The 27,952-nt window shown below is 42.0% G+C and overlaps 4 protein-coding genes across 11 annotated transcripts; 2 read left to right on the plus strand and 2 right to left on the minus strand.

Annotated features, from left to right (window-relative positions):
* Nucleotides 1-394: 394 nt before the first annotated feature.
* mgst3a (microsomal glutathione S-transferase 3a) lies at nucleotides 395-3,545 on the plus strand. Its single transcript, XM_058067789.2, has 6 exons — nucleotides 395-558; nucleotides 1,449-1,573; nucleotides 1,652-1,725; nucleotides 2,731-2,788; nucleotides 2,863-2,935; nucleotides 3,007-3,545. The coding sequence occupies exons 2-6, from the start codon at nucleotides 1,457-1,459 to the stop codon at nucleotides 3,138-3,140; spliced, it is 456 nt and encodes a 151-aa protein (XP_057923772.1). The 5' UTR covers nucleotides 395-558; nucleotides 1,449-1,456; the 3' UTR covers nucleotides 3,141-3,545.
* On the minus strand, nucleotides 3,212-8,419 carry LOC131125857 (uncharacterized). Of its 2 annotated transcripts, XR_013627529.1 has the most exons (6): nucleotides 8,091-8,419; nucleotides 7,159-7,377; nucleotides 5,927-6,136; nucleotides 5,714-5,868; nucleotides 4,590-5,321; nucleotides 3,212-4,490 (listed from the first exon to the last, which is right to left on the minus strand). XR_013627529.1 is itself a non-coding variant. In XM_058067788.2 (5 exons), exons 1-5 carry the CDS (start codon nucleotides 8,155-8,157, stop codon nucleotides 5,277-5,279), a joined length of 696 nt encoding a protein of 231 aa, XP_057923771.2. In that variant the 5' UTR covers nucleotides 8,158-8,419; the 3' UTR covers nucleotides 3,212-5,276. The 2 variants fall into 2 exon arrangements, 1 of the variants encoding a protein (XP_057923771.2); XM_058067788.2 differs by having other exon boundaries at nucleotides 3,212-5,321.
* Nucleotides 6,969-21,096, plus strand: LOC131125855 (importin-13-like). Of its 7 annotated transcripts, XM_058067784.2 has the most exons (21): nucleotides 6,969-8,637; nucleotides 8,713-8,829; nucleotides 9,691-9,816; nucleotides 10,859-11,484; nucleotides 11,596-11,736; nucleotides 12,594-12,735; nucleotides 12,802-12,968; nucleotides 14,027-14,147; nucleotides 14,306-14,453; nucleotides 15,496-15,677; nucleotides 15,740-15,766; nucleotides 15,830-15,964; nucleotides 17,329-17,475; nucleotides 17,546-17,764; nucleotides 17,833-17,929; nucleotides 17,987-18,039; nucleotides 18,100-18,166; nucleotides 18,229-18,287; nucleotides 18,364-18,453; nucleotides 19,646-19,827; nucleotides 20,394-20,901. In XM_058067784.2, exons 2-21 carry the CDS (start codon nucleotides 8,725-8,727, stop codon nucleotides 20,485-20,487), a joined length of 2,928 nt encoding a protein of 975 aa, XP_057923767.2. In that variant the 5' UTR covers nucleotides 6,969-8,637; nucleotides 8,713-8,724; the 3' UTR covers nucleotides 20,488-20,901. The 7 variants fall into 7 exon arrangements, 5 of the variants coding, with proteins under 5 accessions (XP_057923767.2, XP_078647556.1, XP_078647555.1 ...); XM_078791428.1 differs by lacking the exon at nucleotides 6,969-8,637 and having other exon boundaries at nucleotides 8,652-8,829; nucleotides 18,253-18,287; nucleotides 20,394-21,096; XM_058067785.2 differs by lacking the exon at nucleotides 6,969-8,637 and having other exon boundaries at nucleotides 8,653-8,829.
* Nucleotides 19,597-27,357, minus strand: fzr1b (fizzy/cell division cycle 20 related 1b). The gene is made up of 14 exons (XM_058067786.2): nucleotides 27,176-27,357; nucleotides 26,835-26,969; nucleotides 24,947-25,048; nucleotides 24,804-24,867; nucleotides 24,609-24,736; nucleotides 24,453-24,535; nucleotides 24,200-24,383; nucleotides 23,047-23,112; nucleotides 21,961-22,063; nucleotides 21,702-21,883; nucleotides 21,410-21,643; nucleotides 21,240-21,344; nucleotides 21,068-21,160; nucleotides 19,597-20,995 (listed from the first exon to the last, which is right to left on the minus strand). Exons 2-14 carry the CDS (start codon nucleotides 26,910-26,912, stop codon nucleotides 20,954-20,956), a joined length of 1,464 nt encoding a protein of 487 aa, XP_057923769.2. The 5' UTR covers nucleotides 26,913-26,969; nucleotides 27,176-27,357; the 3' UTR covers nucleotides 19,597-20,953.
* Between the last annotated feature and the right edge of the window lie 595 nt (nucleotides 27,358-27,952).

The raw sequence follows: 27,952 nt of genomic DNA on the forward strand, positions 1-27,952 counted from the left end.
TAATAATAATATAATATTAATAATAGTACTACTACTAATAATAAAATAAAATAAAATAAAATAAAATAAAATAAAATAAAATAAAATAAAATAAAATAAAATAAAATAAAATTTAAAAAAAAGTATTTATTAATAACAATTAATAATAACTGCAAGCGCAGTTTTCCATTTAAGGCACAACAATCACATAGATGTATTTCATATGTGTTGATAACGTTGATTTTTTTAAAAATACAATACATACACGCACATACACTTGTTTCTAACCGTATGTAACGGTAACCAAGGCAACGCTTGCTATCACATGCATGAGAAATCACAACATAAAAAAAATGCTATACAGTATGTGGTCGAGCACGAGCACAACCACTTCTTTTAAAAAAAAAACAATTGTCCCTGCGGATTGCGCGCCACGCCCACTGGTGCGCGTGCGTTACGTAAAGGCTGACGCAAGCGGATGTCTGTCTGGAAAATTTGAGTTTTTGTGCGGAGTGTTGGGGTGTGTTTTGTGTGTGCAACAGATTGTCTTTGCTCGCATTGTCGTGCTTCATCTGGAAGGTAAACGTTTCTTCTTCCCCCTCACTAATGTCCCTGTCACATTTGTGTGAACATTTGCGTGAACATTTGTGTGTGCGAGCTTTAATGGCGCTGCTGTTACCTTGTTTGACCTTCTTAAAGCGACCTTGCTCTTGTCTACCGCAGTACTCGTTTTCTTTTTTTCAAATACATTTATGACGCGGTGATTCTGATAGTGAATTCAAAAGGCCTTATCCCATTGCTAACCTCTTATTTGGATAAAAATTAAGAACAATGAAGGGTACTGAAAGGTTGCATCATGTAGGCTACATCCCATAGAAGCACATTTAACTACTGTAGTTTACATTGTGGCACCTACAGTATGGTATAGTTATGCAATATCACCCAATTATTTACGACAGGAGTAGACCTGCTAACACATGGGTGTCAAACTAAAGACCCGTGGGCCAGATCTGGCTCGGCCGAATACTTTACGTATAATAAACCCAGTGTTTGTGTATGGATGGGTGAAACAAAGCCATAAGAAATGTGTGACATTAGGATGTGTTTTAATTAGTGCTGTCAGTCCATAAAAATATTTGACCGTGATTAATCACTTTTGTTGTCCATAGTTAACTCACAATTAATCACATTTAATCGCAGATAGAAATATGTTTTTATCTATAATAAGCAGAGGAAACGATTCAATGTGCTACTACAACATAGCAAAGAAAACCTGTTTGTAAATACAAGCTGTACTATTATTAGAGCCCTGTAGACATGAAATAACACCCCTATAGTCATCCGGCCATTTGTTTCTGTGACTATATTATATTATATTTGCTGTTTGAGTACCCAGCATGCCTTGCGGCACTTACTGAACAGTTAAAGGTAGTTGAAAACGATTCACCTGATGATGTGCATCCTTCCAGGTGTCAAAATGGTTGTTCTGTCCAAAGAGTATGGCTATGTGGTGTTGACCGGTATGGCCAGTATGATTATGGTGGGACACTTGGCGGTCAAAGTGGGCAAAGCTCGCAAGAAGTACAACGTGCCGGTGAGCAAACGTGTTGACATCAACAGAGTGGTGGCATCATGTATGACGACTAACACACAAACACGCCTTTGGTTACAGTACCCGAAGATGTACAGCGATGACAGCGAAAACGGCAACGTTTTCAACTGCATCCAGCGCTCGCACCAAAACACGTGAGTAGGCAGCACAGTATGGACAAAAGTATCGGGACACTTTGAGGTTATACCTGCAGGACTTTCCTCGGGGTTGGCGAATAATCATGAATAAAAAGCCCTAAAAATACTGAAAAATGAAAAGATGCAAGGGCAACTTTAATTTGTGAAGCAACAAATCTAGATATGCTAAGAGGTGATATATATTATTTCACAAAAAGGTGATATCATGTGCTTTTTTCACATTTTTGCTTTTGTATTTTTCCAAAAATTTTAACTTTCTTCTTAAATACTGTATTTATATTTATAAATTTTAATATTACTATAATATACTATATAATATAATATAATATATAAATATTATGTTAGTTCTCCAACCTACTTTTTCCTAAATTACAAGTTCATATTTTTTTTTGTGTTTCTCACATTTTGACTTTTAGAAAATAGGATATTTTTTCTTCAATATTTACTTTTATTTTACTCTTTAGTTTTACTATTATGTCATTATTTTTCCTCATATTAAATGTATTTTTCTCTGAATATTTTGACTTCTTGAACTTTATAACTTTTTCAGCAACATAATTTTACGAAATGTATAGTTTATCTTAATATTTTGACTGTATCCTTGTAAAGTTTCAATTTTCCAGCTTTCTTATTAAATTAGATTTTTAGAATGTTCCACACTTATGGCACCTCTGCTCTATAATATGCCTCTGGTATTAAACACGTTTAAATTGAATTTGACACATTAAGAACCAGTTACAGGCATACATTATACATCACCTCTTCCTGCTGAAAAATGTTGAGTGATTCATAGCAGCAGTACTCTTTTTGTACCCTGCGCATAGCGCCATCAAACCATGTTAGCATTTTTTAAATCGAGGGATCTTTACATTTTGAATTAAATTGTTGTTGATTAATTGATTAAATATTAATTTTTGCAGCTTTAATACCTAGTACAATATAATGTGTGCAAAAAAAGCTTGAGTGAACATCTTGTGTGTGTGTTTTTTTTAACCTCTCTAGTCTGGAGCAATATCCAGCCTTCCTTTTCTGCCTGGCTGTCGGTGGCTTGCATTGTCCTGTAAGTTAGCACTCTATTTCTTCCAATATCTTTGGACTCTATCAGGAAAGATTGAAGTGCAATTCCGTGTGCAGCGTCTGGCCAGCGGACTCGGAGCTGTGTGGATAATTGGTAGAGAGGTGTACGCCCACGGCTACTCAACAGGAGGTTAGACGGCATTATAAACAGCTAGTGCTGTGTTGTTTATTTCTTGAAGTAATCATATCGTTCTCGGTTAGATCCTCAAAAAAGGGCGCACGGAGCATTTGGGACCGTGGCTTTGCTCGGAATGATGCTGACCACGGCCCACTTTGGATGTCACCTGGTGGGCTGGACGGGACCATGCGTTTGGCAGAAGACGCACTGTTGTTGAGGACATAAGAGTGTGGCCTTTATTACTCAGTAAATGTAAACACTTCTGCCTTGTTTTGCTGTGTGTGTGTGTGTGTGTGTGTGTGTGTGTGTATGTGTGTGTGAGAGAATCAAGTCATCTGACTGGTTCTCCATGAATCATGGAGAGTAGTTGCACCCAGTGTCCTCCCGCCAGGTCGTCATGGGTTGCATACTGATTTTGACATTATAAATAAAATGTCCATCTTTACGGGTGGCATAAAAATGGCAAACTTGGTGGTGCTTTCTTCTTCTAAGGAGAACGCCGTCTTTCACGTACAGGATAAAGTCCACAATGCATGTCTGTACAGGTGATTTATTGGGCCAAACCCAACTACTAACAAACAAAACCACTCCCGTATGTGACTGTGTCTAACCAGGTGTGTCCAAAGTGCAGCCTGACAGCAAAAGTTGAAAAATTAGAAACATTTATTCACAAGAAAAAAGTAGTATTAGTAGTAAGAATAGCATTGTAATATTGATTTTCTATGCCGCTTGTCCTCACTAGGGTCACATGCATGCTGGAGACTATTCCAACTGACTTTGGGTGAAAGGTGTGATACATCGCCAGCCAATAACGGGCACAATATTACAATATTTTGTGAATAAAGTACTACAATTTAAAGGAAAGCCCAAATCCATACTAATAATAGCATTTTTCACCTACATAGCAAAGCTGGGATGCAGTTTTTCTTATTCCAATATACACAGTATAACTTCTTTAGCAGTATGTGGCCCTCAGTGACGGTTATTTCATCTAACCAAAAGGGGGCAGCATTGGAGCCTTTTTGTTAATGAGGCTTCACAACTGCAACAGAGTATGAAGCAAACGGAAAATAAATGAACAAAAATCAAAACATGATATACCAAAGCTGAGATTGACAGGAATGGAGGCCAGACTACCCAGATGACAGAGTTCCAAGACCAAAACCACTGCTGGAAAAAAAGAACATTAAGGCTCATCGAAATTTTGCCAGAAAACATCTTGATGATCCCCATGACCTTTGGTCAAAATACTAAAAAAAACATCATACCAACAGTAAAATATGGTGGTGGTAGTGTGATGGTCTTGGTCTGTTTTGCTGCTTACGGACCTGGAAGACTTGCTGTCATAAATGGAACCATGAATTCTGCTGTCTGCCAAAAAATCCTGAAGGAGAATATCCGACCATCTGTTGGTGACCTCAAGCTGAAACCAACTTGGGTTCTTCAGCAGGACAATGATCCAAAACACACCAGCAAGTCCACCTCTGAATGGCTGAAGAAAAACCAAATGAAGACTTTGGAGTTGCCTGACTACCCGGATGACAGAGTTCCAAGACCAAAACCACTGCTGGAAAAAAAATAACATTAAGGCTCGTCTCAATTTTGTCAGAAAACATTTTGATGATCCCCCAAGACCTTTGGGGAAATACTAAAAAGAACATCATACCAACAGTAAAATATGGTGGTGGTAGTGTGATGGTCTTGGTCTGTTTTGCTGCTTCCGGACCTGGAAGACTTGCTGTCATAAATGGAACCATGAATTCTGCTGTCTGCCAAAAAAATCCTGAAGGAGAATATCCGACCATCTGTTGGTGACCTCAATCTGAAACCAACTTGGGTTCTTCAGCAGGACAATGATCCAAAACACACCAGCTCCACACCACTCCTGTGTTATTTTATTATCAAACACAATTATGTATATGTAATTAAACCGCCTAATATTCATCAACAGCACAAGGTAAAACCAGCTTGGCTCTAGCATATTTGCATTAAACGTTATATAATACCAATGAATTACATGTTTTTAGACATTTGCTGCTTGTGATGACTTCACAAATGATATTTACATTTTAAGCGTGACCCCTATAGAGGCTATGGTGACCTTTTCATGTCACATTAAAGTGCTGTGTGTACCTAAGTAGTCAAATCGGAGGTGAAGACATTCGTCTGAAATTATGTAATATCGAACTGTACATGGAATGTGAAAAAAAAATCCACTGTATCCTGTTCTTGGAACCACTGACTCACACTGACTTTCAGTTGTAGGAAGCCATGAATGAGATGCAGCTGCATCCTGGTGAAGGTTCTGCACAGATCCAGTTCCTCCTTTGGTATTTCTTTTTGCGGACGTCAATCAGTAAGTGTATCTGGAGAGGGGTGTGTCTTCCATCAAATCATCCTGGTGGAGATGATCAAAACATAATTGATTATGTGATTTTGGTCAAAACAGCCTCAATACTTAATACATAATTTTTTCATCATTTGTGGATAATGGCTCTCATTGTGGTTTGCTGGAGTCCTAAAGCTTTAGAAATTGATTTATAACCGTTTCCAGACTGATATATCTCAATCTTAGTGAAGTTGTGTTTTTAAAAACAGCATTTTGTGTTCAGTTGTGTTGTCATCAACTAATATTTACGTTTGCTTGATGATATTATAACTTAGATTAGTCAGCGTACAGCTTGTCAAAGCTTGTCTAAATAGCTGGTGTGAAACATATAACATGCTGAACTTTTTATATTTCCTAGACAAAGTAATAAGAAAAAGTAAATATTTCTGCATTTCTCTCACCATGGGAAGATCCTGGAGACGGTGGAACTCCGGGTTGTTGGTCCGTTGGCGGAAGCGCATAAAGAGGATGATGAAGATGACCGCAGTGGTGACAATGAAGACGCAGAGCAGACCAGCAAGGAGGGGGTTTAGAGGACTGTGGAGCCTTTTATGTTCTGGAAGACATTTTGATCAATGATCCGTAACAATGATAACAAGATACCCTCATCTTACCTTCATCGCCTACATTAAGTTCAGAGGGGACCTCCAGGTGATGCGACCCAGAAGAGTCTTGTTCTATGTGAGAGGTCAGAGGGCGTCCTGCTGTGGTGGTTACTGGTTGAGGCTGAGTGGAGGTGTTTGCATCCTGGGATGAAAAGGTGCTAAAGGGACGTTCGGTCATGCCCTCTAGTGTGGTAGCGGGGGAACTGCCATGTGGAGCAGCTGAAAATGGGTGATTAGTAAAACAGGATACATTTAAAAAAGATCTTACGATGATTGGCCTTCTGCTCCACTCCATGTTTTTGTCGTACCTGAGCTCGCCTTAGGACGCCCGTGTGCGAACCTCCCAACTGCCAATAGTAGTAGTGGTACTGAGCTAGTGCTTCCCCCATTAGTTCTTAGTTTATTTGTCCCTAGTATACAGTGGAACTCACTTAAGATGGCGTACAACTCAAGTCCTGGTCAAGTCCATTATTACTAAAAAGGACCCACTTAAGTGTTCTATGAGTCTGGAAAAAAGTTACAAAGCCATTTCTAAAGCTTTGGGACTGCAGCAAACCACAGTGAGAGCCATTATCCACAAATGACGAAAACATAGAAGAGTGGTGAACCTTCCCAGGAGTGGCGACTCATCCAAGTGGTCACAAAAGACCCCACAACAACATCCAATGAACATCCACTTGCCTCAGTTAAGGTTAGTGTTCATGACTCCACCATAACAAAGACACTGGACCCAGACTACCCGGATGACAGAGTTCCAAGACCAAAACCACTGCTGAAAAAAACACCAAGGCTCATCTCAATTTAGTCAGAAAACATCTTGATGATCCCCAAGACCTTTGGTCAAAATACTAAAAAGAACATCATACCAACAGTAAAATATGGTGGTGGTAGTGTGATGGTCTTAGTCTGTTTTGCTGCTTCTGTACCTGGAAGACTTGCTGTCTACCAAAAAATCCTGAAGGAGAATATCCGACCATCTGTTGGTGACCTCAAGCTGAAACCAACTTGGGTTGGACAATGATCCAAAACACACCAGCAAGTCCACCTCTGAATGGCTGAAAAACCAAATGAAGACTTTGGTGTGGCCTGACCTGAATCCTATTGAGGTATTTACTGCGTATTGCGTAATCCTGCTAACTGCCCTATAATTCATTGATTTATTATATCAAAACGGTGGCCGCCTAACAGACTTTTTCACAGTTTTGTACTCCAGAAAATTGTCTATACGGTTTCATATTTACCTGCGTGGGTTCCAGGCTGTGATGTTGTGAAAGGTTGAGATGTCGCTTCCATCGTCTGATGAGTAAGCGTCAGCACGGTTGCGGTATCATCTACCGGATTATATATTTGATGTTGGCCGCCATCCACACGACCTTTCATCAGGTCAGGAACCCCCGAGGCGCCAGCGGGATGCAGTGAGGCCTGCAGGGTGGCGACTGGAGTCAAAACCACACTTTGACCTGGGGAATACATGAAAAAAAATACATTTATAGTAAAGCAAAGCTACAGAGTAACATGTACTTACTTATTTTGATTATGATACAGTATTTTTGAATGAGAAGCACATTTTGTATTATGTTAATCAAAGTGGAATATTATTATTTTTTTAAGTCAGAATTTTTTTAAATATATGACTTTTGGATATCATTAGGGCGGCACGGCGGTCAAGTGGTTAGCGTGCAGACCTCAGCTAAGAGACAAGGGTTCAATTCCACCCTCGGCCATCTCTGTGTGGAGTTTGCATGTTCTCCCCGTGCATGCGTGGGTTTTCTCCGGGTACTCCGGTTTCCTCCCACATTCCAAAAACATGCTAGGTTAATTGGCGACTCCAAATTGTCCATAGGTATGAATGTGAGTGTGAATGGTTGTTTGTCTATATGTGCCCTGTGATTGGCTGGCCACCAGTCCAGGGTGTACACCGCCTCTCGCCCGAAGACAGCTGGGATAGGCTCTAGCACCCCCGCGACCCTTGTGAGGAAAAAGCAGTAGAAAATGAATGAATGAATGGATATCATTAGTGTACCTTGTACCTTGGAAAATGTTCCATTCTCAAAATAAAGCAAGCACGAATGATCAGAAACACATATCTACGATACCTTATGTCAACTTTATATGAGGTCAGCAGATTTTTTTGAGGACATCATATCATGCAAACACACACACACACACCTACCTCTTGCCTGGGATGAACCAGCAAGAAACACCAAGAAGCAAAACTCCAAATTCATCACAGATTCCATCTCATTCCTTCTTCAGATGACTCCAACAAAGTAGACCAGGTTGTGTTCGCTTGGTGGGAGCTTGTTTCCGTTACGTGATACAGGAGGACACATCACCATCAGGGGCTAAAAATATCCTGAGGGAGTCGGGCAGAAGAAGCGCAGGGGTGGGGCCGAACGGAATCACATACCCGCTATCTCCAACACACAAAAAAAACACAATTTGGCAAACCTCACTGCAGATGCATGCTTTCCTACCTCCTTGTATCACCACTGCATCACTTTGCAAGGCTTCAGTCACATTACACTGGCTGTTGCTCCCTACGTGGGGCTGACAGGCAGCCAATCAGACGTCTGTGCGTCAGAGGCGTGCCTGCAGGGCTCAACACACATGATTTTCTTTTCTCGGTTTGTTTTGGTTAACCCTGAAGGAGAGTGGGCGGGGACACTGTATGCTCCATCGTCATGAAATAGCAGTGCTTCCAAGTCCATCACTGAGAGGTCAGTATGTGGTCACTGTTGACACACGCTGTCTGTGCCGCATGTTTGAACTCTTTTCCCTCCCTCCCCTGGCAGCATTGATTCCTAATGGATATCCAAAGGCATCAGGGGGAGACCTTCACGGTGCACCCGACGGTGGGTGCCGCCAAGGCAGGAGACATGCAGGAGTTAACAGTGGACAACGTGGAGGCAGTGAGTCGGAATTTATTTAAAATTTTGTGTTCATATTAGTATCATATATACTTTATATACTTTTTTGCCAACAATTAAACAGAGACAATAAGTCAAAAAATAAGAAATTTGTGCAAATTAACACAGAAGCCAACAAAAAATTATTCAGTATTGTGATTGGCTGGTGACCAAAGTCAGCTGGGATAGGCTCCAGCATACCTTCTGCGATTGGCTGATTGGCTGTTGTGTCAGTGCTATGATCTTCCGATGATGACATATTACTTGGTTTTTGGTCCTTTATTTGATATAGTACATGTTTTGCAAATGTATAAATATTTATTATATATAATATAATTTTTTTTTTGCAAAATACCATGAATGAGTATTTACAAATGTCATTGTTATGATATCAAACAATAAGCTTTAGCTATTTTTGGTCCTGATTTTTCCACAGCAGTCATTGTAATGATGTAACAGTAAATACTACTACTACAGTCAATGAGGTTCCCAATCTATTTACTGTAATATTCACGCTCCCCCACTCAGTGATTTTTTTCCCCCACTGCAAATAATACTACTAATGCACTGCGACTGTACTGTACATGCAAACAAAAGGCGTTCAAGGAGACACGGCGAGATACGACTTAGCAGACATATCTGTAACATGAGAGCAGTGAAAAGCATATGCTCCCCTAATAATAGCTACCACTGGGTGCTTTGGATTAGTTACTATGACACCATTTTTTTTTTACACACTCCAATCCGGGGCTCATTCACTGTGAACAATCACATGGATATTTAGATAGAACTGTACCTGTTACATGCAATAAGAGGAAGTCACCCCCTTGTGTGTGTGTGTGTGTGTGTGTGTGTGTCTGCCAGGCTCTCTATCAGCTTTATTTCGACCCAGACATGGAGCGTAAGAATGCGGCCCAGAAGTGGCTGACCCAGGCTCAGGCGTCTGCGCAGGCGTGGCAGTTCTGCTGGGCCCTGCTAGGCGCTGACAAGGTGTGTGTCGGGGTGTCCAAACTGCATCCCGCGGGCCATTTTCAGACCGTGGCTGTTTTTTTTATTGTCCCGCAACACAAAAAAGAAACCCAAAAAAAAAACCAAAAGTTTTTGAACCCTAAAAAGTTGTCATTTTTGTGCAATTAGGGTGGAAAAAAGGTTATAATATAAGAAAAAAATATATAAATATTATGGGAATAAAGTCCAAAATATGAGAGGAAAGTTGACATTGTTAAATTAAAACAAAAAAATACAAAAAGCAGCAATTTTACAAGAATAAAGTCAAAATATTAACAGAAAAAAGGTGTAGTCTAACAATTTTTTAATAAATAATAGAATAGAATAGAATAGAATAAACTAAAAAATAGAAAAAAAAAATTTAGTAGCATACAGGTGAAATAGAAAAAAAAGTTGTAATATTATGAGAAACAAACAAAGCAAAAAAATAAAGTCGTAATTTTTTAACCAAAAAGTTTTTGAACCCAAAAAAGTTGTCAGGGTGGGAAACAATATATAATACACGAATATATATATAGAATATATATAAGAATATATATAATATATAATATAAGAAAAAATATATAAATATTATGGGAATAAAGTCCAAAATATGAGAGGAAAGTTGACATTGTTAAATTAAAACAAAAAATACAAAAAGCAGCAATTTTACAAAAATAAAGTCAAAATATTAACAGAAAAAAAGGTGTAGTCTAACATTTTTTAATAAATAATGAAATAGAATAGAATAGAATAAACTAAAAAATGGAAAAAATAAGTAATTTTAGTAACCTACAGGTGAAATAGAAAAAAAGTTGTAATATTATGAGAAACAAACAAAGCAAAGAATAAAGTGGTAATTTTTGAAAAAATGTAATACATAAAGTCAAAATATTATGAAAATAAAAATATTTTTGTGAAATATAAGTATACTGTAACGTCTTAGCCTATACAAAATATAATTTAATTTTCTGTATGTGGCCCTCGCTGGAAAAACTTCAGAAATGTTAGCATGTTTCATAGAGGTGCTAATGTGGCTTCACAGCTCCCTGAGGTCCAGTTCTTTGGTGCCAGCACCCTCCACACCAAGATCTCCTCTCACTGGAGCGACCTGCCTGCAGACCAACATGAACACCTCCGAGTGCAGCTCCTCTCCCACATCTTGCACTTCTCCTCCGGGCCCAGAATGGTCCTGACGAGGCTTTGTGTGGCCCTGTCCTCTATGGCCCTTAACTTAATTCCCCACGTCTGGTCTCAGCCGGTTTCAGACATGGTGCAAGCCTTTCAGCCTCAGAGCCCTGAAGGTGCCGCGCTGACGCAGGACCCTCATGTGCACTGTCTGGCTCTGCTGGAGCTCCTGGTTGTACTTCCAGAGGAGTTCCAGAGCAGCCGGCTGACTCAGGCTCGACGTGCCCAGCTGAGGGAAGCCTTGGCTGGGGAGTGGACCTCCGTGTGTCCCTTGTTGCGTCAGCTCCTCCAAAGTCAGGATTCGTCAAACCAAGTGAAGGAGAAGGTGCTACGCTGCCTGTCTAGCTGGGTGGGATTGGATGTCCCGTTGGGGGAGAGTCAAGAACTGGTCCAGGACTGCTTCACGGCTTTGTCGAACCCTGAACTGTTTGATACCGCTGTAGAGACAATTGTTAATGCCGTCTCGCAACCTGACTGTCAAAGGTGATTTAAGGCTACTATCACTATCACTTATCATGTCTTTAGTTGTGAGCTAGCACTTCTACACTGTGTGTGTGTGTGTGTGTGTGTGTGTGTGTGTGTGTGTGTGTGCAGGTACAGCAACGCTCTGGTGAGCCTGTTGCCTCTGGTGCTGGGTCTCCACGATCAGCTGAAGACAGCTGCTCAGGAGGGCGACATGGAGACCTCACACGGGATCTGTCGCATTGCCGTTGCCATGGGCGAAACACACTCCAGGTAACACACACACACACACATTTGTTAAATGTACTCACGTTTTTTTTACACGGAAAATACTTCCTCGGTAGGCGACATTGCAGGAAATCTACAGTTACAGTTCTTAGAGTTCAATCTTTCGATCTTTCAAGGCACACAGAACATTGTGTTCTATGGTTAAATAATCATGGTACATACCAGTTTATTAATCGTATTATAAATTTAAGAAATGATTTTAGAGTGGGAAGAAAGGCAAAGAAGCCACAAAGTTACCACTTCCACACTGAAAAGTCATTTAAGACATAAATAAGACTTGTGATAATGTGTGTTACTATAAATCAGCTAAATTAAATGTTTAATTTAGGCACAAAGTATGTAACAATTGCTTAAATATGCATTTTTAAAAAGACGACTAGGTCGTCTTCAACCACAAAACTGCATGATTTATTATTTTTATATGTGTGAAAAAGGCTGCGGATGAGTGGTTAACACGCTGGCCACACAGCTAGGAGACCCAAGTTCAACTTTTCAAAAGACAACCCCTTCAGTATACATTTTTGACAATTTTGACAATATTGTGTTCTACGGTTAAATAATCATGGAACCTACCAGTTTATTAACCGTATTATGAATTTAAGAAATGATTTTAGAGTGGGAAGAAAGACAAAGAAGCCACAAAGTTACCACTTCCACAGTGAAAAGGAGGAGAACTTATGTAATCTTCTGCACCCCTCCATCAGTTAAAATGCAATTCTGTCACCTTGTGGCTGCTTAAAATTGCTCTGAAGTGAAATGCATTAGTGGAGAGTTGCATCATTGCCATTCTTGTGCATAAAAACGTAAAAGTATGTAAAAAAAATATGTTGTGTGTATGATAGGGTTTTGTTGGAGCAAGTGGATCACTGGCAGGAGTATTTTGCTCTGGTAAACATGATTCTGTTCTGTACTGGGATTCCTGGGCAGTACCCAGTCAGCGAGACCACCAGCTCCCTCACGCTCACCTTCTGGTACACCCTTCAGGTGAGGAGTTGAGTTTCCTTTTTTTGAAAACCTCAACAGGGGGTTGATTGTTGTATTTCTCTTTAGGATGACATCTTGTCCTTTGAGGAGGAGAAGCAGGCCGTTTACCTGCACGTCTACCGGCCTGTTTACTTCCAGCTGGTGGATGTGTTGCTACATAAATCACACTATCCTTCCCAGGAAGAATATGCATCCTGGACTTCTGATGACAAGGAGCAGTTCAGAGTCTACAGGTGAGACAGGAGACTTCAGTAGAGCTCACACCAAAGCTCAACAATCCTGAACACAACTTGCTTCCAATGCATGTGGACTATAACAGCAAAAAAAATAATACTTTCTTTTTTTTTTTTAGAGCATAATAAACCTGCATGCAACCTTCTAAATACAGTTTTTAACATTATTAGAGCCCTCTAGATGTGATATAACACCCCTATATTCACCTTCACATCAGTATTACCCAATATAGTCAACTAAATAAGAGCAAATATGTCATTTAAGACATAAATAAGACTTGTGACATTGTGTGTTACTATAAAACAGCCCCCCCCCCCCTGAGTGAAGGGTGGACGGGGGTGTGATGTTTAGGGTTGAGTTTCAGCTTTTGTGCCTGTTGTGAGATAATGATAGTTGTCGAATATTACAGTAAGATTACTGACACCTAGTGACCAGATGATACTATATTTTATGGACATCTTTGAATGCATCTTGTGAAGGCTTTATACTTGTGTTTTAGTTGATTTAGACATTTTTATGTTTGAAAATGTTTTATTTAGGCACAAAATATGTAATATTTGCTTTTAAATATGCATTTTTAAAAAGACGAATAGGCCGTCTTCAACCACAAAACTGCATTATTTATTATTTTTATATGTTTGAAAAGGGCTGCGGATGAGTGGTTAGCACACTGGCCACACAGCGAGGAGACCCGAGTTCAATTCCACCTTAGTGGGTGGGTTTTCTCCGGGTACTCCGGTTTCCTCCCACATTCCAAAAACATGCTAGGTTAATTGTTGACTCCAAATTGTCCATAGGTATGAATGTGAGTGTGAATGGTTGTTTGTCTATATGTGCCCTGTGATTGGCTGGCCACCAGACCAGGGTGTAGCTGGGATAGGCTCCAGCACTAACCGCGACCCTCGTGAGGATAAGCGGTAGAAAATGAATGAATGAATATGTTTGAAAAACCGTAATAGAATGAAACCACAAAACCGGTGAGGGAAGACCGTATTGTGGTCATATTTGGTGCAGCTATGATGCAAATTCATGGATGTGTGTTTGTTTCATCTTCCAGGGTGGACATCTCTGACACGTTGATGTACGTCTATGAAATGCTTGGAGCCGAGCTGCTCAGTAACCTTTATGACCGCCTGGGAAAACAGCTGATGGACCCCCAGCAGTCAACGGGGTGGCAGGTCGGAGAACACAATGAATGAGTTTGGGATGAACTAGAACAGAATTTAAGTCCGGCCCTCTTACTGTCACTGGAGACACCATCGTGGTGTCACGGTGTAGCCTTTAGCCTGGTCATCTTACATATTACGTATTTTCTTGTGGTTTAATACCTTTGTAGGACACAGAGGCGTTGTTATTTGGCTTCCAGTCCATCGCGGAGACCATCGATGTGAACTACTCTGATGTCATTCCTGGTCTGATTGGCCTGATCCCCAGAGTCAACATCAGTAACGTCATGCTGGCTGACACAGTCATGTACACCATAGGTAGCTGAAGCAACCAATGTTATGCTGTGCAGTGACCGATGTTATGCCGTGCAGTAACCGATGTTAGGCTGTGCAGTAACCGATGTTATGCCGTGCAGTAACCGATGTTATGCTGTGCAGTAACCGATGTTAGGCCGTGCAGTAACCGATGTTAGGCCGTGCAGTAACCGATTTTATGCTGTGCAGTAACCGATGTTAGGCCGTGCAGTAACCGATGTTAGGCCGTGCAGTAACCGATTTTATGCTGTGCAGTAACCGATGTTAGGCCATGCAGTAACCGATGTTAGGCCGTGCAGTAACCGATGTTAGGCCGTGCAGTAACCGATGTTAGGCCGTGCAGTAACCGATGTTATGCCGTGCAGTAACCGATGTTATGCCGTGCAGTAACCGATGTTAGGCCGTGCAGTAACCGATGTTAGGCCGTGCAGTAATCGATGTTATGCCGTGCAGTAACCGATGTTAGGCCGTGCAGTAACCGATGTTATGCTGTGCAGTAACCGATGTTAGGCCGTGCAGTAACCGATGTTAGGCTGTGCAGTAACCGATGTTAGGCCGTGCAGTAACCGATGTTATGCCATGCAGTAACCGATGTTAGGCCGTGCAGTAACCGATGTTAGGCCATGCAGTAACCGATGTTAGGCAGTGCAGTAACCGATGTTAGGCTGTGCAGTAACCGATGTTATGCCGTGCAGTAACCAACGTTATGCTGTGCAGTAACCAACGTTATGCTGTGCAGTAACCAACGTTACGCCGTGCAGTAACCGATGTTAGGCTGTGCAGTAACCGATGTTATGCCATGCAGTAACCGATGTTAGGCCGTGCACTAACCGATTTCAGGCCGTGTAGTAACCGATATTACGCCATGCAGTAACCGATGTTACGCCGTACAGAAACCGATGTTTCGCCGTGCAGTAACCGATGTTTCGCCGTGCAGTAATCAATGTTACGCTGCGTAGTAACCGATGTTACGTCGCGCAGTAACCGATATTACGCCGTGCACGCCATTGTAAGACCCTTCTAATTGCATGTCTGCGTTGCTAAGGCTCCCTGGCTGAGTGGCTGGTGGACCACCCGGTGATGCTTGGCGGTATGCTACCCATGGTGCTCCAGGGTCTGGAGAGGCCCGAGCTCTCCGTTTCCAGCGTTTCTACTCTGAAGAGGATCTGCAGGGAGTGTCATCACGACCTCGGCCCTTACGCTCAAGACATCCTCACCGTGTCCCAGGTCGGTTACTCAGCTCACACATCCGTCGATGTGTTGCTAATCAGAATAATCTTTCTCGACAGGATGTGCTAGTGAAAGACATCCATAAGGTGAGTGACTGGTGAGTTCGTGTTCCGTGTAGCATGTATGATGTTTATTTCATATGTGTGCAGAGCAGCCAGTGCATGTGGCTCATGCAGGGTCTGGGCTTCCTGCTGTCAGCTCTGCCGGTGGAGGAGATTTTGGGGAAACTGCACTCACTCATCACCCCTCACATCCAGCAGCTGGACACACTGGCCCAACAAGAGGTACAGTAAAAATAGAAACATAGTCCCAAACACAAATAAAATGTCAGCAGTTGATAGAAACAGGAACAATATCTTGTAGGCAAAGAGAAGAAAATACGACTACTTATTAATTAATAACCAGACTCCTGGTTTCTTCTTTTTTGAACACAAAATGCAAACTTTTTATTGTCAATGGAGGGAAAAAAAAAAAGTAATTGTTCCCCTGTTGAAGCCTAACTGAGATGAATTAGAGTTTGCATGTTCTCCCCGTGCACGCGTGGGTTTTCTCCGGATACTCCGGTTTCCTCCCACATTCCAAAAAAACATTAATTCATTCATTTTCTACTGCTTATCCTCACGAGGGTCGTGGGGGTTGCTGGAGCCTATCCCAGCTGTCTTCGGGCGAGCCAGCCAATCACAGGGCACATATAGACAAACAACCATTCACACTCACATTCATACCTATGGACAATTTGGAGTCGCTAATTAACCTAGCATGTTTTTGGAATGTGGGAGGAAACTGGAGTACCCAGAGAAAACCCACGCATGAGATGGCCGAGGACGGAATTGAACTCGGGTCTCCCAGCTATGAAGCCTGCGTGCTAACCACTGGCACACCGTGCAGCCTACTTATAACTTATTTTCATTCATTCATTTTCTACCGCTTATCCTCACGAAGGTCGCGGGGGTGCTGGAGCCTATCCCAGCTGTCTTCGGGCGAGAGGCGGGGTACGGAGAGGTGAACATGTAAACTCCACACAGAGATTGGCAGAGGGTGGAATTGAACTCGGGTCTCCTAGCTGTGAGGTCTGCACCATTCCAAAAACATGCTAGGTTAATTAGCGACTCCAAATTGTCCATAGGTATGAATGTGAGTGTGAATGGTTGTTTGTCTATATGTGCCCTGTGATTGGCTGGCGACCAGTCCAGGGTGTACCCCGCCTCTCGCCCGAAGACAGCTGGGATAGGCTCCAGCACCCCCGCCATGACCCTCGTGAGGATAAGCAGTAGAAAATGAATGAATGAGATGAATTATCAGTCTGGAAAAGGTTATAAAGCCATTTCTAAAGCTTTGGGACTCCAGCAAACCACAGCGAGAGCCATTATCTACAAATCTCAATTAATCTCAGTTATTTTTTAATGCACCAGGCAGTCATTTTTTTCCACACAGACCCATTTAGGTATGGATTTTTTTCCTTTGATAATAAAAAGTTAGCATTTCAGTACATAGTTATGAAAGTACTGCTAAAACAACATGGTGGCCTAAGACCTTTGCACAGTTACAGAATCCATTGAGCCTTTATTGTGATACTCACTCATCACTTCCTATGTTTTATTATGATGTCATTCCATCAGACTCAGTGACCTTCCTTCTATCTGTGTAGCCTGATCCCGCCAATAAACAATCTATCATTCACATCCTGGGAATGTTGTCCAGCCTGTTCACCACTCTGGACATCAACAGAAACACAGACGGCTTCGACGGCACGATGCCCCCATCACTGCCTCACCCCCAAAGTACTCACAACCCAGTAAGTCCAGTATAACACGGAACCGTTAATGGTTCAAAACAATTCCTTATTGGTGCCATGATGATCCCAGGTTGTGGTGGTTCTGCAGCAGCTTTACACGTTGATCCAGAACATCCTCAGTAAATGGCTCAAGGACGCCGAAGTGGTGGAGGCAGTGTGCGGAGTGTTCGGGAAAACGGTTCGAACCCTCCTCCATGATTTCGGACCCTTGGTAGCTCAACTGAGCGAGACGTTAGGGCAGATCTACAGCGCCTACCCACAAGCTTCAGCGTTGGATCTGGCGTCTCAGGTACTACTACTACTTCTGTAGATCACAATCAAAGCAGGAAACGTGATTCTTCTGTGTGTTCTTGTTAGATGGTTCACATATTTTCTGGAGAGGAACACCACACATGCTCCATTAAAAGACTTCTGGAAGTTCTAACCGCTTCTACTCTGAGCAGATTTCAGCAAGGTAATACCATCAGTTCCCTGGTGATGAATTGTTTTAATGATGCCTTCATGGTTCCAGGTGTAAATGATCACCCTGATGTTGCAGAATCCTTCATGTATCTTCACGCTCAGGTTGGTAGAAGACACTGAAGGTCACTTTTCATTACGTCATTCAAACTGCTTTGTGTTTAGGTCCTTAAAAGAAAACCAGATTTGTATCTGTCTGAGCATCTGGATGTGAAAGCTCTCTTCTACTGTGGTGAGTCGCTCCGTAATTTACTAAGATGGCGTTTTCCTTAATTTTCCATAATGCTCCTTCAGGAATTCTGTCACTTAAATTCCCAGAAACATGCACAGTGAAAGCGGCCAGCCTCTTCTTTGTAAGTCAAACTCAAAAGTCATTTCAAGGAGTTAGTTGATTTGTGATTCGTTGTTTTTTTCTGCTGTTTATGTCAGACAGAGCTGTTGCCTCGCTGTAAAGACATGGCGTCTCTCGGTGAGGTCCTGCAGGGACACGGGAAGCTCCTTACAGAGACCGTTCTACAGGTGAGTCTCTTGTTACCTTCAAAGCAACAATAAGGGTAAATTCCACACTGATGATGGAAGGAGTTGGTTTTATCATTGTGTTATCATAGTCCAACTACTGTCATTTTCTGAAACTTTGAGCCCTGTTTCTTATGGAGTGGGCTGCTGCGATGATATCAGCCTCCCTCTGGGCTCTAGTTCCCTCTTGGGGCTATACATGCTCAACTGTTTGAAAAAAAATGATGTTGATGGAACGAGTTGGTTTTATCATCGTGTTATCATAGTCCAACTTCTGTAATTTTCTTAAATTTTGAGCCTTGTTTCTTATGGAGCGGGCTGCTGCAATGATATCAGCCTCCCTCTGGGCTCTGGCTCCCTCTTGGGGCTATACATGCTCAACTGTTTGGAAAAAAATGATGTTGATGGAAGGAGTTGGTTTTATCATCGTCTTATTGTAGACCAACTGCTGTCATTTTCTTAAACTTTGAGCCTTGTTTCTTATGCTGCTGCAATGATATCAGCCTCCCTCTGGGCTCTGGCTCCCTCTTGGGGCTATACATGCTCAACTGTTTGGAAAAAAAATGATGTTGATGGAAGGAGTTGGTTTTATCATCGTCTTATCGTAGACCAACTGCTGTCATTTTCTTAAACTTTGAGCCTTGTTTCTTATGCTGCTGCAATGATATCAGCCTCCCTCTGGGCTCTGGCTCCCTCTTGAGGCTATACATGCTCAACTATTTGAAAAAAAATTATTTTGATGGAAGGAGTTGATTTTAGCATCGTGTTATCGTAGACCAACTACTGTCATTTTCATGAACTTTGAGCCCTGTTTCTTTTGGAGCGGGCTGCTGCAATGATATCAGCCTCCATGTAGGCTCTGGCTCCCTCTTGGGGCTATACATGCTCAACTAATTGAAAAAAATACGTTTTGTTATAGGTGTCAAAGAAAATAGTTATTAGTGGTATATCTGATACTAAATCTTACTAAATCTGAATTAATTGAATTAATTGATTAAGCGGTAAAAGGCCACTCAAGCGGATGCATTTCCCTTCAGACTGACAAACTCATTGATTGGCTAGGCCAACGTGTGATATGTCACTCCCTGACTGTTTCATTCATAAAAACATTTGAGTGTGCCATTCCCTACAAAAAAAAAATCCACGGAAAATCCACTGTCATCATTTTTAATGTGGCTGTTTTTGTGAGTCTTAGGCAGTCGGTGGCGGATCTCCTCGCAGTCTGACAGAGTATTTCTCTGAGGTGCTGCTGAGTCTGAGTCGACACAGTCCTGCTCTGCTTTCCCGATGGCTCAAAGAATGTCTCCAGTTACCAGGATTCCCTTCAGCGCACGTCAGTCCAGAGCAAAAACACACCTTCGCGCAGCAGCTTCTCAGGTAAGAAAATCAGCAAGAAAAACGGAATAAGCCACCTTGCCATTGATCTTTAGCATGCGTTTACAAGCTGGACAGCAAGGAGGAAGTATTTATTATGTCTTGTAGGGAGGTTTTAATGTATGTGGACCCATGGATTAATTCCAAATGTGAACAGTGTAAATAGTTCATGGTGTTATTTTTGTCAATAAATTATTTGGGTGTAAAACAACACTTTTTGTGTTATGTTGAGCTGTCACAATAGCAAAAAAAAAGTGTCAAAAAATCTTTTCACAAAAAGCAGTTTTTCTACATTTTTGTTGGGAACTGATATTTCCCTGAAACTTGACTGACGATTACTAAAGGACAGAAAAATGTAGAAACATATTTTTTCCTGATCAAACAGGAGTCTAATCTTTCTGTTGGTAGGTTCCATGTTTATGTAGTCATAGAACACAATAATCTGTGTGCCTTGAAAAATCAGTCTAAATTACAGTACTCATTTAATGTATTTTTTATTTTTTTGGCTTTGGACTGAAGATTTTATTTATAAAGTATATGTATATTTTTTTCTATTCTCTTTGTCCCAGGGAGCAAAGCAACAAGCGGCGCGTTAAGGAAATTGTGAAGGACTTTTCTCTGCTTTGCAGAGGCCTGCAGGGGTCTGGACACTCTGATTACTAGACTACATTTTTTTCTCCAAGCACAAAAAGCATAGGGATTTTTTTTTTTTTACCAATATCAGGAAGTGTGGACTTACTGTATATGTATTGGAATTAAATATTGTCTGCAAAATTTCCTCACATGAGGGGTCAAAAAAATGCAAATTAATTGTTGTTTTTGTCTACTGTCATAATACTCACACTTGTGACAAACAACAAAAAAGACACATGTTCAAGTCAGACATTTCTCTCTCTGTTGCAGTCTTTTCCAAAATGTGAGGTCATAACATGATAGCATTGTTGAACATTTATATTTCTGATAATGACAACAGAAAAGAACATGATGATTACAAAGCTGACTTGTTTTGTTTTTTTTTTTTGTCCACGAAGGTGACATCACTGATGAGCGGGAAGGAAAAACATGTAGTGCATATCGTCGGTTTAGAAAAAAAAAAAAACACAAAAAAAGTGTCATGTGTCGCTGCAGCTCATCGGATTCTTGTGAAAAGGTTCAGCACAGACTTGGACTCCTGTGGAAATCACACAGAAATGCCAAAGTGACGAGCATGTGACCTCAGAGGTGACATGGATGCTTGGGATACCTTGGTGCAACGTGTTTTACTGAAGACGTTCCAAAAGCGAAGGGTCTCATCCCCGGCGCCGGTGACGATGGCCTCGCCATCAGGTGACACGGCCTGATAGGTCGGAGGGGGAAAAAAAACAGGAAGTGAGGCGAATGTTTTTAAGATGAAGATACTGACGCTGGGTTCCTACCAGGTAGAGCACTCTGTACGAGTGACCCGTCAATTTGGCCACCTGTGTCAGCGACGGGTACTTCCACACCAGGATCTGGTTCTGAGAGTAGCCGTGAGTGCTCACCTTTGACACAAAAATATATATTTACTACGTTATCATGTACGGTAAAAAAAAAAAAGGAAACTCACCAGTTCATTAGCGTGCTTGGACCACGCCAGGTTGCACACCTGGGAGCCGGTGTCTGTGCTCTGTAGCGCCTGACCCGTCAACGTGTTCCAGAAGCGCAGACAGCGGTCAGCGGTGCCGCCACCCGACGCCAGCAGCCCATGCTGGTGAGGCGACCACGCGATCGCCTTCACCGCAGCCAAGTGGTCGCTATACTGCTGCACGGGGATCAGACTGGAGCTGTTCCACACCAGTAACTGGAAGTGGAGACCAAAGTCAATTGACAGCGGAGTTCGCCAATCAGGATTCATTTACCTTGTTGTCATTTCCCCCAGAGGCAAGATGCTGGTGGTCGGGGGACCATTTCAGACCACACACTTCCTGTCTGTGACCCTGCAGTCGTCTCTCGGCAGACGGTGGGGTTCTGACGTCCCGTTGGAGGATTACTCTATCCCGACTTCCTGAAGATAGCTGCTCCCCATTCCACGCCAACGCACCTTAAAAACACAGCGGAACATGAGGAGTCACGCAACAAAAGACACACACGGGGTCTCTGTGGGGTGGTGTGACTCACCCACACGAGCCGAGTGTCCGTCTAAACTGGTAAGCTTTCGCCCGCCCGCCGCATCCCAGATCTGGACGTAACCTTTGTGGGTTCCTACAGCGACCAGACTTCCCTGAGAGAGAAGTTAGCTTAAGTGTAGCATTGTGTGCTGGAGCCTATCCCAGCTGTCTTCGGGTACACCCTGGACTGGTGGCCAACCAATCACAGGGCACATATAGACAAACAACCATTCACACTCACATTCATACCTATGGACAATTTGGAGTCGCCAATTAACCTAGCATGTTTTTGGAATGTGGGAGGAAAACCGGAGTACCCGGAGAAAACCCACGCATGCATGGGGAGAACATGCAAATTAGATAGCCGAGGGTGGAATTGAACTCAGGTCTCCTAGCTGTGAGCCCTGCGTGCTAAAAGAACATCATACAAACAGTAAAATATGGTGGTGGTAGTGTGATGGTCTGGGGCTGTTTTGCTGCTTCAGGACCTGGAAGACTTCCTGTGATAAACTGAACCATAAATTCACCCTGGACTGGTGGCCAGCCAATCACAGGGCACATATAGACAAACAACCATTCACACTCACATTCATACCTATGGACAATTTGGAGTCGCCAATTAACCTAGCATGTTTTTGGAATGTGGGAGGAAACCGGAATACCCGAGAAAAACCCACGCATGCACGGGGAGAACATGCAAACTCCACACAGAGATAGCCGAGGGGAGAATTGAACTTGGGTATCCTAGCTGTGAGGCTTGTGCACTAACCACTCGACAACCGTGCAGCCGAAACTATAATTATTCTAAAAAAAGTGGGTTTTTTTTGGTGTCTGGAATAGATTCATTGGATATACATAACTTCTTATGGAAAAAAAAATCCTTTGTTTTTGTACATTTTTGGACTCTTTGCACGTCCACATGTGGTCATCAGTGTCACATGATTCCCTCGCCACTCATGCAGTCTGCCAGTCAATCACACATCGTCAAACAACCATTCACACTCACATCACCACCTATGGACAATTTCGACTCTATTGAACCAAACACTCGTGTATTTTGAGACCAACACTGCCGACCTCATCCCATGCAGCTTACCCTCTCATTCCAGCAAACCGACGTCACAGAATCACCGTCCACTGAAAGATCGCACAACCTTGTCACCTGTGAGAACAAAACATATATATCATATATATATATCACATAAACATAGACATAGACAGCTGTCCTCAAGACAATCACTTTGTTCTCAGTTGAGCTAATATTAAGTCATTCCCTACCAAAGACGTATTTAGACATATTTTTCAACACATATTTTATTTTTATTTTTTTTTGCGTGAGAAGCAAAAAGAGGTGATGATGCACCTGCATAATAGAATAGATCATGTTTGGTGCAGTTTTAAGCACAAGGTTACACATGAAAGGGAAATATTCATGCATGCACACACATGTGAAAACTGTAAATAGTTCATTCATTCATTCATTTTCTACCGCTTATCCTCACGAGGGTCACGGGGGGGTGCTGGAGCCTTTTAATTATCAACGGAGGAAAAAAATCCAAACCTAAATAGCCCTGTGTGGAAAAAATGACTGCCAGATCCAATAGAAAATAACTGAGATGAATTGAGATTTGTAGATAATGGCTCTCGCTGTGGTTTGCTGGAGTCCTAAAGCTTTAGAAATGGCTTTATAACCTTTTCCAGACTGATAGATTTCATTCATTCATTCATTTTCTACCGCTTATCCTCACGAGGGTCGCGAGGGGTGGTGCTGGAGCCTATCCCAGCTGTCTTCAGGTGAGAGGCGGGGTACACCCTGGACTGGTCGCCAGCCAATCACAGGGCACATATAGACAAACAACCATTCACACTCACATTCAGGGGAGAACATGCAAACTTCACACAGAGATGGCCGAGGGTGGAATTGAACTCGGGTCTCCTAGCTGTGAGGCCTGTGTGCTAACCACTCGGCCGTTCATGTTGTTATAGTATATGTGAATAGTTATTTTAATGTAAACCAACCATTTATTGTGTTATGGTTGTTTTTGTTAGCTAGGTTGGACTAAGTATACATGGCTACATTAAAGTAGTGTTTTAAAGTATTTTTTAACTACATTAAGTGTTAAAAAATAAAAAGTGTTTTTTATTTTAATGCCAGATTTTAAAAACATCTGACATGGAAAATGTGCAATTATTTTTTCCCCTTTTACGTATACGCCTTTCTGTATTCAATCATATGATGTGTGTTTGACCTGGCTGGTACAGGCGCTCCACAGGTAGACGCAGGCTCCCAGGCCGACACTCAGCAGGTTTCCCGCCGACCAGTCAACCAGGTTGAGGTAGAAGTCATCCTGTAGCTCCGGGGCGTCCAACACCTTGAACGGGATCTTGGAGATCTTCCGCGCCGGTTTACGAGGCGAGCGTAGCAGCTTGTGACTGGAATGAAATATTTGTGTTATACCTGAGAGCACGGGACGGGGAATAAAGGAGCGGCGTGCGGCGTACCTCTTGTTCGTGAGTGGGGAAAGAGAGTAAGGTGAGACTTCGTTATCGTTGTCGAAAGGCACTCTCTTAGTGTGGACGGTGTACTGTGGCGAGAGGAAACAATCTGGCATTGAGCAAATGCTTATATAAAGTGATTATTAGAATTCATAATCATACCCTAAATAAGCCGTGAGAGTCACGAGCACAGACGGCACGCCGCCTGTCATCTGTGTGAAGATCCGATACGGACTCTATGCCCGCACCCAGTAACTCGTTCCTCAATAGGGCGGCATATGCCACCGTATCTGTTGGCGGGGGGACAAACTTGAAGGACAACGGTCACATTAACAGTCGCCAAAGTGGATTTCTGACCTTTCCCGGAATCTGACGTGGCATCCTTGGCTTTATGGTTCTGGCTGGGAGACTGACAGTTCTCCTGGACGGAAAAGAAACACAGCATCAGACCACCTGAGCGGGGGCGACTGTGTCGTTTTTTTAATAGATGGCTAGCTCACGTTGGCATAGTGGAAGTTGATGCTCCAGTTGCTTCCCGCACGGGTTGGGATGAAACGGTCCCCGGATTTCACACTGACCGGACTGCAGGTAACACTTTCACACTGATGTCAAAATAACAGCATTGGAATTTACTTCTCTGTGTACGCTCACCAAGTATTACCTTTACAAGATACACGTAACAATATGTGCGTAATGTCAAATATGGCATCTATGCTAGCTCACATGTGACCCTTAGGACAACAAGGTGTTTTTAAGATATTTTGATGTTGTGCAGTAGTCAACAGTAGTAGTAGACAGCTGTCTTCAGGTAAGAGGCGGGGTACACCCCGGACTGGTCGCCAGCCAATCACAGGGCACATATAGACAAACAACCATTCACACTCACATTCATACCTATGGACAATTTTCCTCCCTTTTTATACGCGTTTCTGTATTCAATCATATGATGTGGGAGGAAACCGGCGTACCCAGAAAAAACCCCACGCATGCACGGGGATTGAACCCTGGTCTCCTAGCTGTGAGGTATGCGCGCTAACCACTAGTCCGCCGTGCAGCCTAGTCAATAAAAACTGACTTTTGTATTCTGGCTAAATGCACAACATTTACTACTAGGGGTGTAAGAAAATATCATTTCGGCGATATATATCGCGATACTTTGTTCTACGATACTGTATCGATATTAAAAAGTATGATATCGATATTTTTAGGAATTTATCATAGACTGTATATGGTATTTATTCAAGCGCAGACACGGCAAAGGTTCATTTCTGATTTTAATTTAAACCTCCGATCGCTAGGTGGCAGCACTTACGTAGTCAATTAGGCAAGGACGTTGACAAAACCCATGCTGTTTGTGCGAGTCCACTCAGCGAGACACCATGAGGACCTGCCGCTAGCAAGTAATGCTAAGGTCCTTTTGTATACTACAAAAGTAGTACTGTGATATTGCAGGTATTTGGTTTTTCAAATTGATATCACTATTTTGTTAAATAATGGTTATTTCTAGCATATTAAAATGACTTTTTACTGATGTTAGTTCCACAAAAATACTGTTCTGATGCTGGATACGTCAGGGACTGTATACTTGCATTTTTTCCACAGCTAATAGAATGTGAATTTAATTTATTTGTTTTTTTATGTTTTTTTGTAAATTTAAAGCTGAATGCTAAAGCTTTATTTATCCAAATGCTACCCTTTAAGTTTTTACAGAGGAAAGTTTGCGATACAGCATAAAACTGGTTTTCTATGCTTTGGTGAATAAATATGTCTACTATATTGAGTGTAAAGATGACTATAGGGGTGTTATTTCATGTCTAGAGGGCTCTAATAATGTATAACAACATACTAAGAACCTTGAAAACAGGTTTTCTATGCGTTGATGTGTAAATATTATATGATGTGAATACTTTACACTGTTCTAATCGAATAAAAATGTGTTTAGTAAGTGCATATTGCTGGTGTAATTCAGTTTTTTCCAGGAAATAATCTTTAACTACGAGAAAACCAACATGTCTACATGTTTAGAGGGCTCTAATAATGTATAAAAACATACTAAGAACCTTGAAAACAGGTTTTCTATGCGTTGATGTGTAAATATTATATGATGTGAATACTTTACACTGTTCTAATCGAATAAAAATGTGTTTAGTAAGTGCATATTGCTGGTGTAATTCAGTTTTTTCCAGGAAATAATCTTTAACTACAAGAAAAACAAAAAAAATATCGCCTTGTTAACAGTATCGTGATATATCGTATCGTGAGCCTAGTATCGCGATAGTATCGTATCGCCAGATTCTTGCCAATACACACCCCTATTTACTACAGCACTGGGTCTCATTGGATAGTGCAGGTGTACCTAATGTTATGGCCATATCATCCGGGTCTCACCCTGGTCAGTCGCGCTTCAGCGGGCAAGTTCTGCAGGTGGATTTGCCTTAAAAGACGTCTTTCGTAGTCTTGGTCCATTTCAAATTTAAACCCACGCTCCCTCCCGGTGAGGAAATCCACGCTGTACCCCCATTTCTACAAGAAAAAAAAACAAGTTTTGATCTCCGTACAAGCCCCACGTCCTTATTTTGAGTTATACCTTAATGACATTTAGCATGAACTAGCAAATACATAGAAAGGTAGTGTGACAGCTTCACCGTTGTTATGGAACGGTACTGTATGTAGCTAGCTCTCACGACAGCCCTTTTAAATGACCGTATCACGTCACTGTTGCCTCTTACCCCACTGACACGCCGGTTCAAGTCAAGGTATCCGCCTTCCACGCCACAGCAGGTGAAGGGAACAATCGTCCGAGTCAACCCGAGAAGTCAGTACGGCTCAGCAGTGTTTACGTTCGCAACAAAAATGGCGACTGAATCAGCTGGAAGCAGAAATTGTATGCCTGACTTCTAATGTCTGATTGGCTAGCGGTTCAGCGGCGACCCCTGCTGACCAATAAATGAACATGCACATGACGCTGCAATATTAAGAGTGTAGCTTCCCACTAATGGCCGCCAGATGTCGCTATTGACGTGCCGAAAAACTATAAAGTCTAGTAAAAACAGAGTACACCAGAGATCATTAATAATTAATCCACAGTATATATTATATAAGTGCAGATTTTAACCGGAAAATGTTTTTTTTTATTTTGTAGTTGTATTTTCATAGTTGTTTTCTATTGGTACTGTATTATTCCATTTTATTTACTTTATTATTATTATTATTATTATTGCTGCTACCTTTTTGTTTACTGCATATGCCCAAAGGATTAGTAAAATATGGATTCGCTAGCATTAGTATCAGTTTTCAACATATGCAGAATAAAATGCATAAAGAAAGGTCTTCCACGCTACTCTCACTGATACTTTTATTTTTTTCTTTTGCCAAATTGGTTCAAAGTTCACTGTGAGAAGACGGACAGACAGTAAGACCGCCCTGTTGCTCCTGCTGCCAGGGCTTTAATGGCACTGGCGGTCATGGTTGAGCAACCACGTGGCATCTCTGGTGGCTTCAGATCT

The sequence above is a fragment of the Doryrhamphus excisus genome, linkage group LG6 (genome assembly GCF_037039965.1).
Source record: "Doryrhamphus excisus strain RoL-2023G ecotype Guam linkage group LG6, RoL_Dexc_Guam_v1.1, whole genome shotgun sequence".
Taxonomy (NCBI): domain Eukaryota; kingdom Metazoa; phylum Chordata; class Actinopteri; order Syngnathiformes; family Syngnathidae; genus Doryrhamphus; species Doryrhamphus excisus.

Coding starts and splice junctions, on each gene's coding strand:
- fzr1b (XM_058067786.2), bottom strand. CDS start 26,912: ATGGACCAAGACTACGAAAGACGTCTTTTAAGGCAAATCCACCTGCAG. Junction 25,049..26,834: donor CTGAAGCGCGACTGACCAGG/GTGAGACCCGGA, acceptor TTTTGACATCAG/TGTGAAAGTGTTACCTGCAG. Junction 24,536..24,608: donor ACTCTCACGGCTTATTTAGG/GTATGATTATGA, acceptor CTCTCGCCACAG/TACACCGTCCACACTAAGAG.
- mgst3a (XM_058067789.2), top strand. CDS start 1,457: ATGGTTGTTCTGTCCAAAGAGTATGGCTATGTGGTGTTGACCGGTATG. Junction 1,574..1,651: donor GCAAGAAGTACAACGTGCCG/GTGAGCAAACGT, acceptor CTTTGGTTACAG/TACCCGAAGATGTACAGCGA. Junction 1,726..2,730: donor CAGCGCTCGCACCAAAACAC/GTGAGTAGGCAG, acceptor TAACCTCTCTAG/TCTGGAGCAATATCCAGCCT.
- LOC131125857 (XM_058067788.2), bottom strand. CDS start 8,157: ATGGAATCTGTGATGAATTTGGAGTTTTGCTTCTTGGTGTTTCTTGCT. Junction 7,378..8,090: donor TGGTTCATCCCAGGCAAGAG/GTAGGTGTGTGT, acceptor TGTATTCCCCAG/GTCAAAGTGTGGTTTTGACT. Junction 6,137..7,158: donor ACAGCCTGGAACCCACGCAG/GTAAATATGAAA, acceptor ACCCATTTTCAG/CTGCTCCACATGGCAGTTCC.
- LOC131125855 (XM_058067784.2), top strand. CDS start 8,725: ATGGATATCCAAAGGCATCAGGGGGAGACCTTCACGGTGCACCCGACG. Junction 14,454..15,495: donor CACAGTCATGTACACCATAG/GTAGCTGAAGCA, acceptor TGCGTTGCTAAG/GCTCCCTGGCTGAGTGGCTG. Junction 18,454..19,645: donor TTACAGAGACCGTTCTACAG/GTGAGTCTCTTG, acceptor TGTGAGTCTTAG/GCAGTCGGTGGCGGATCTCC.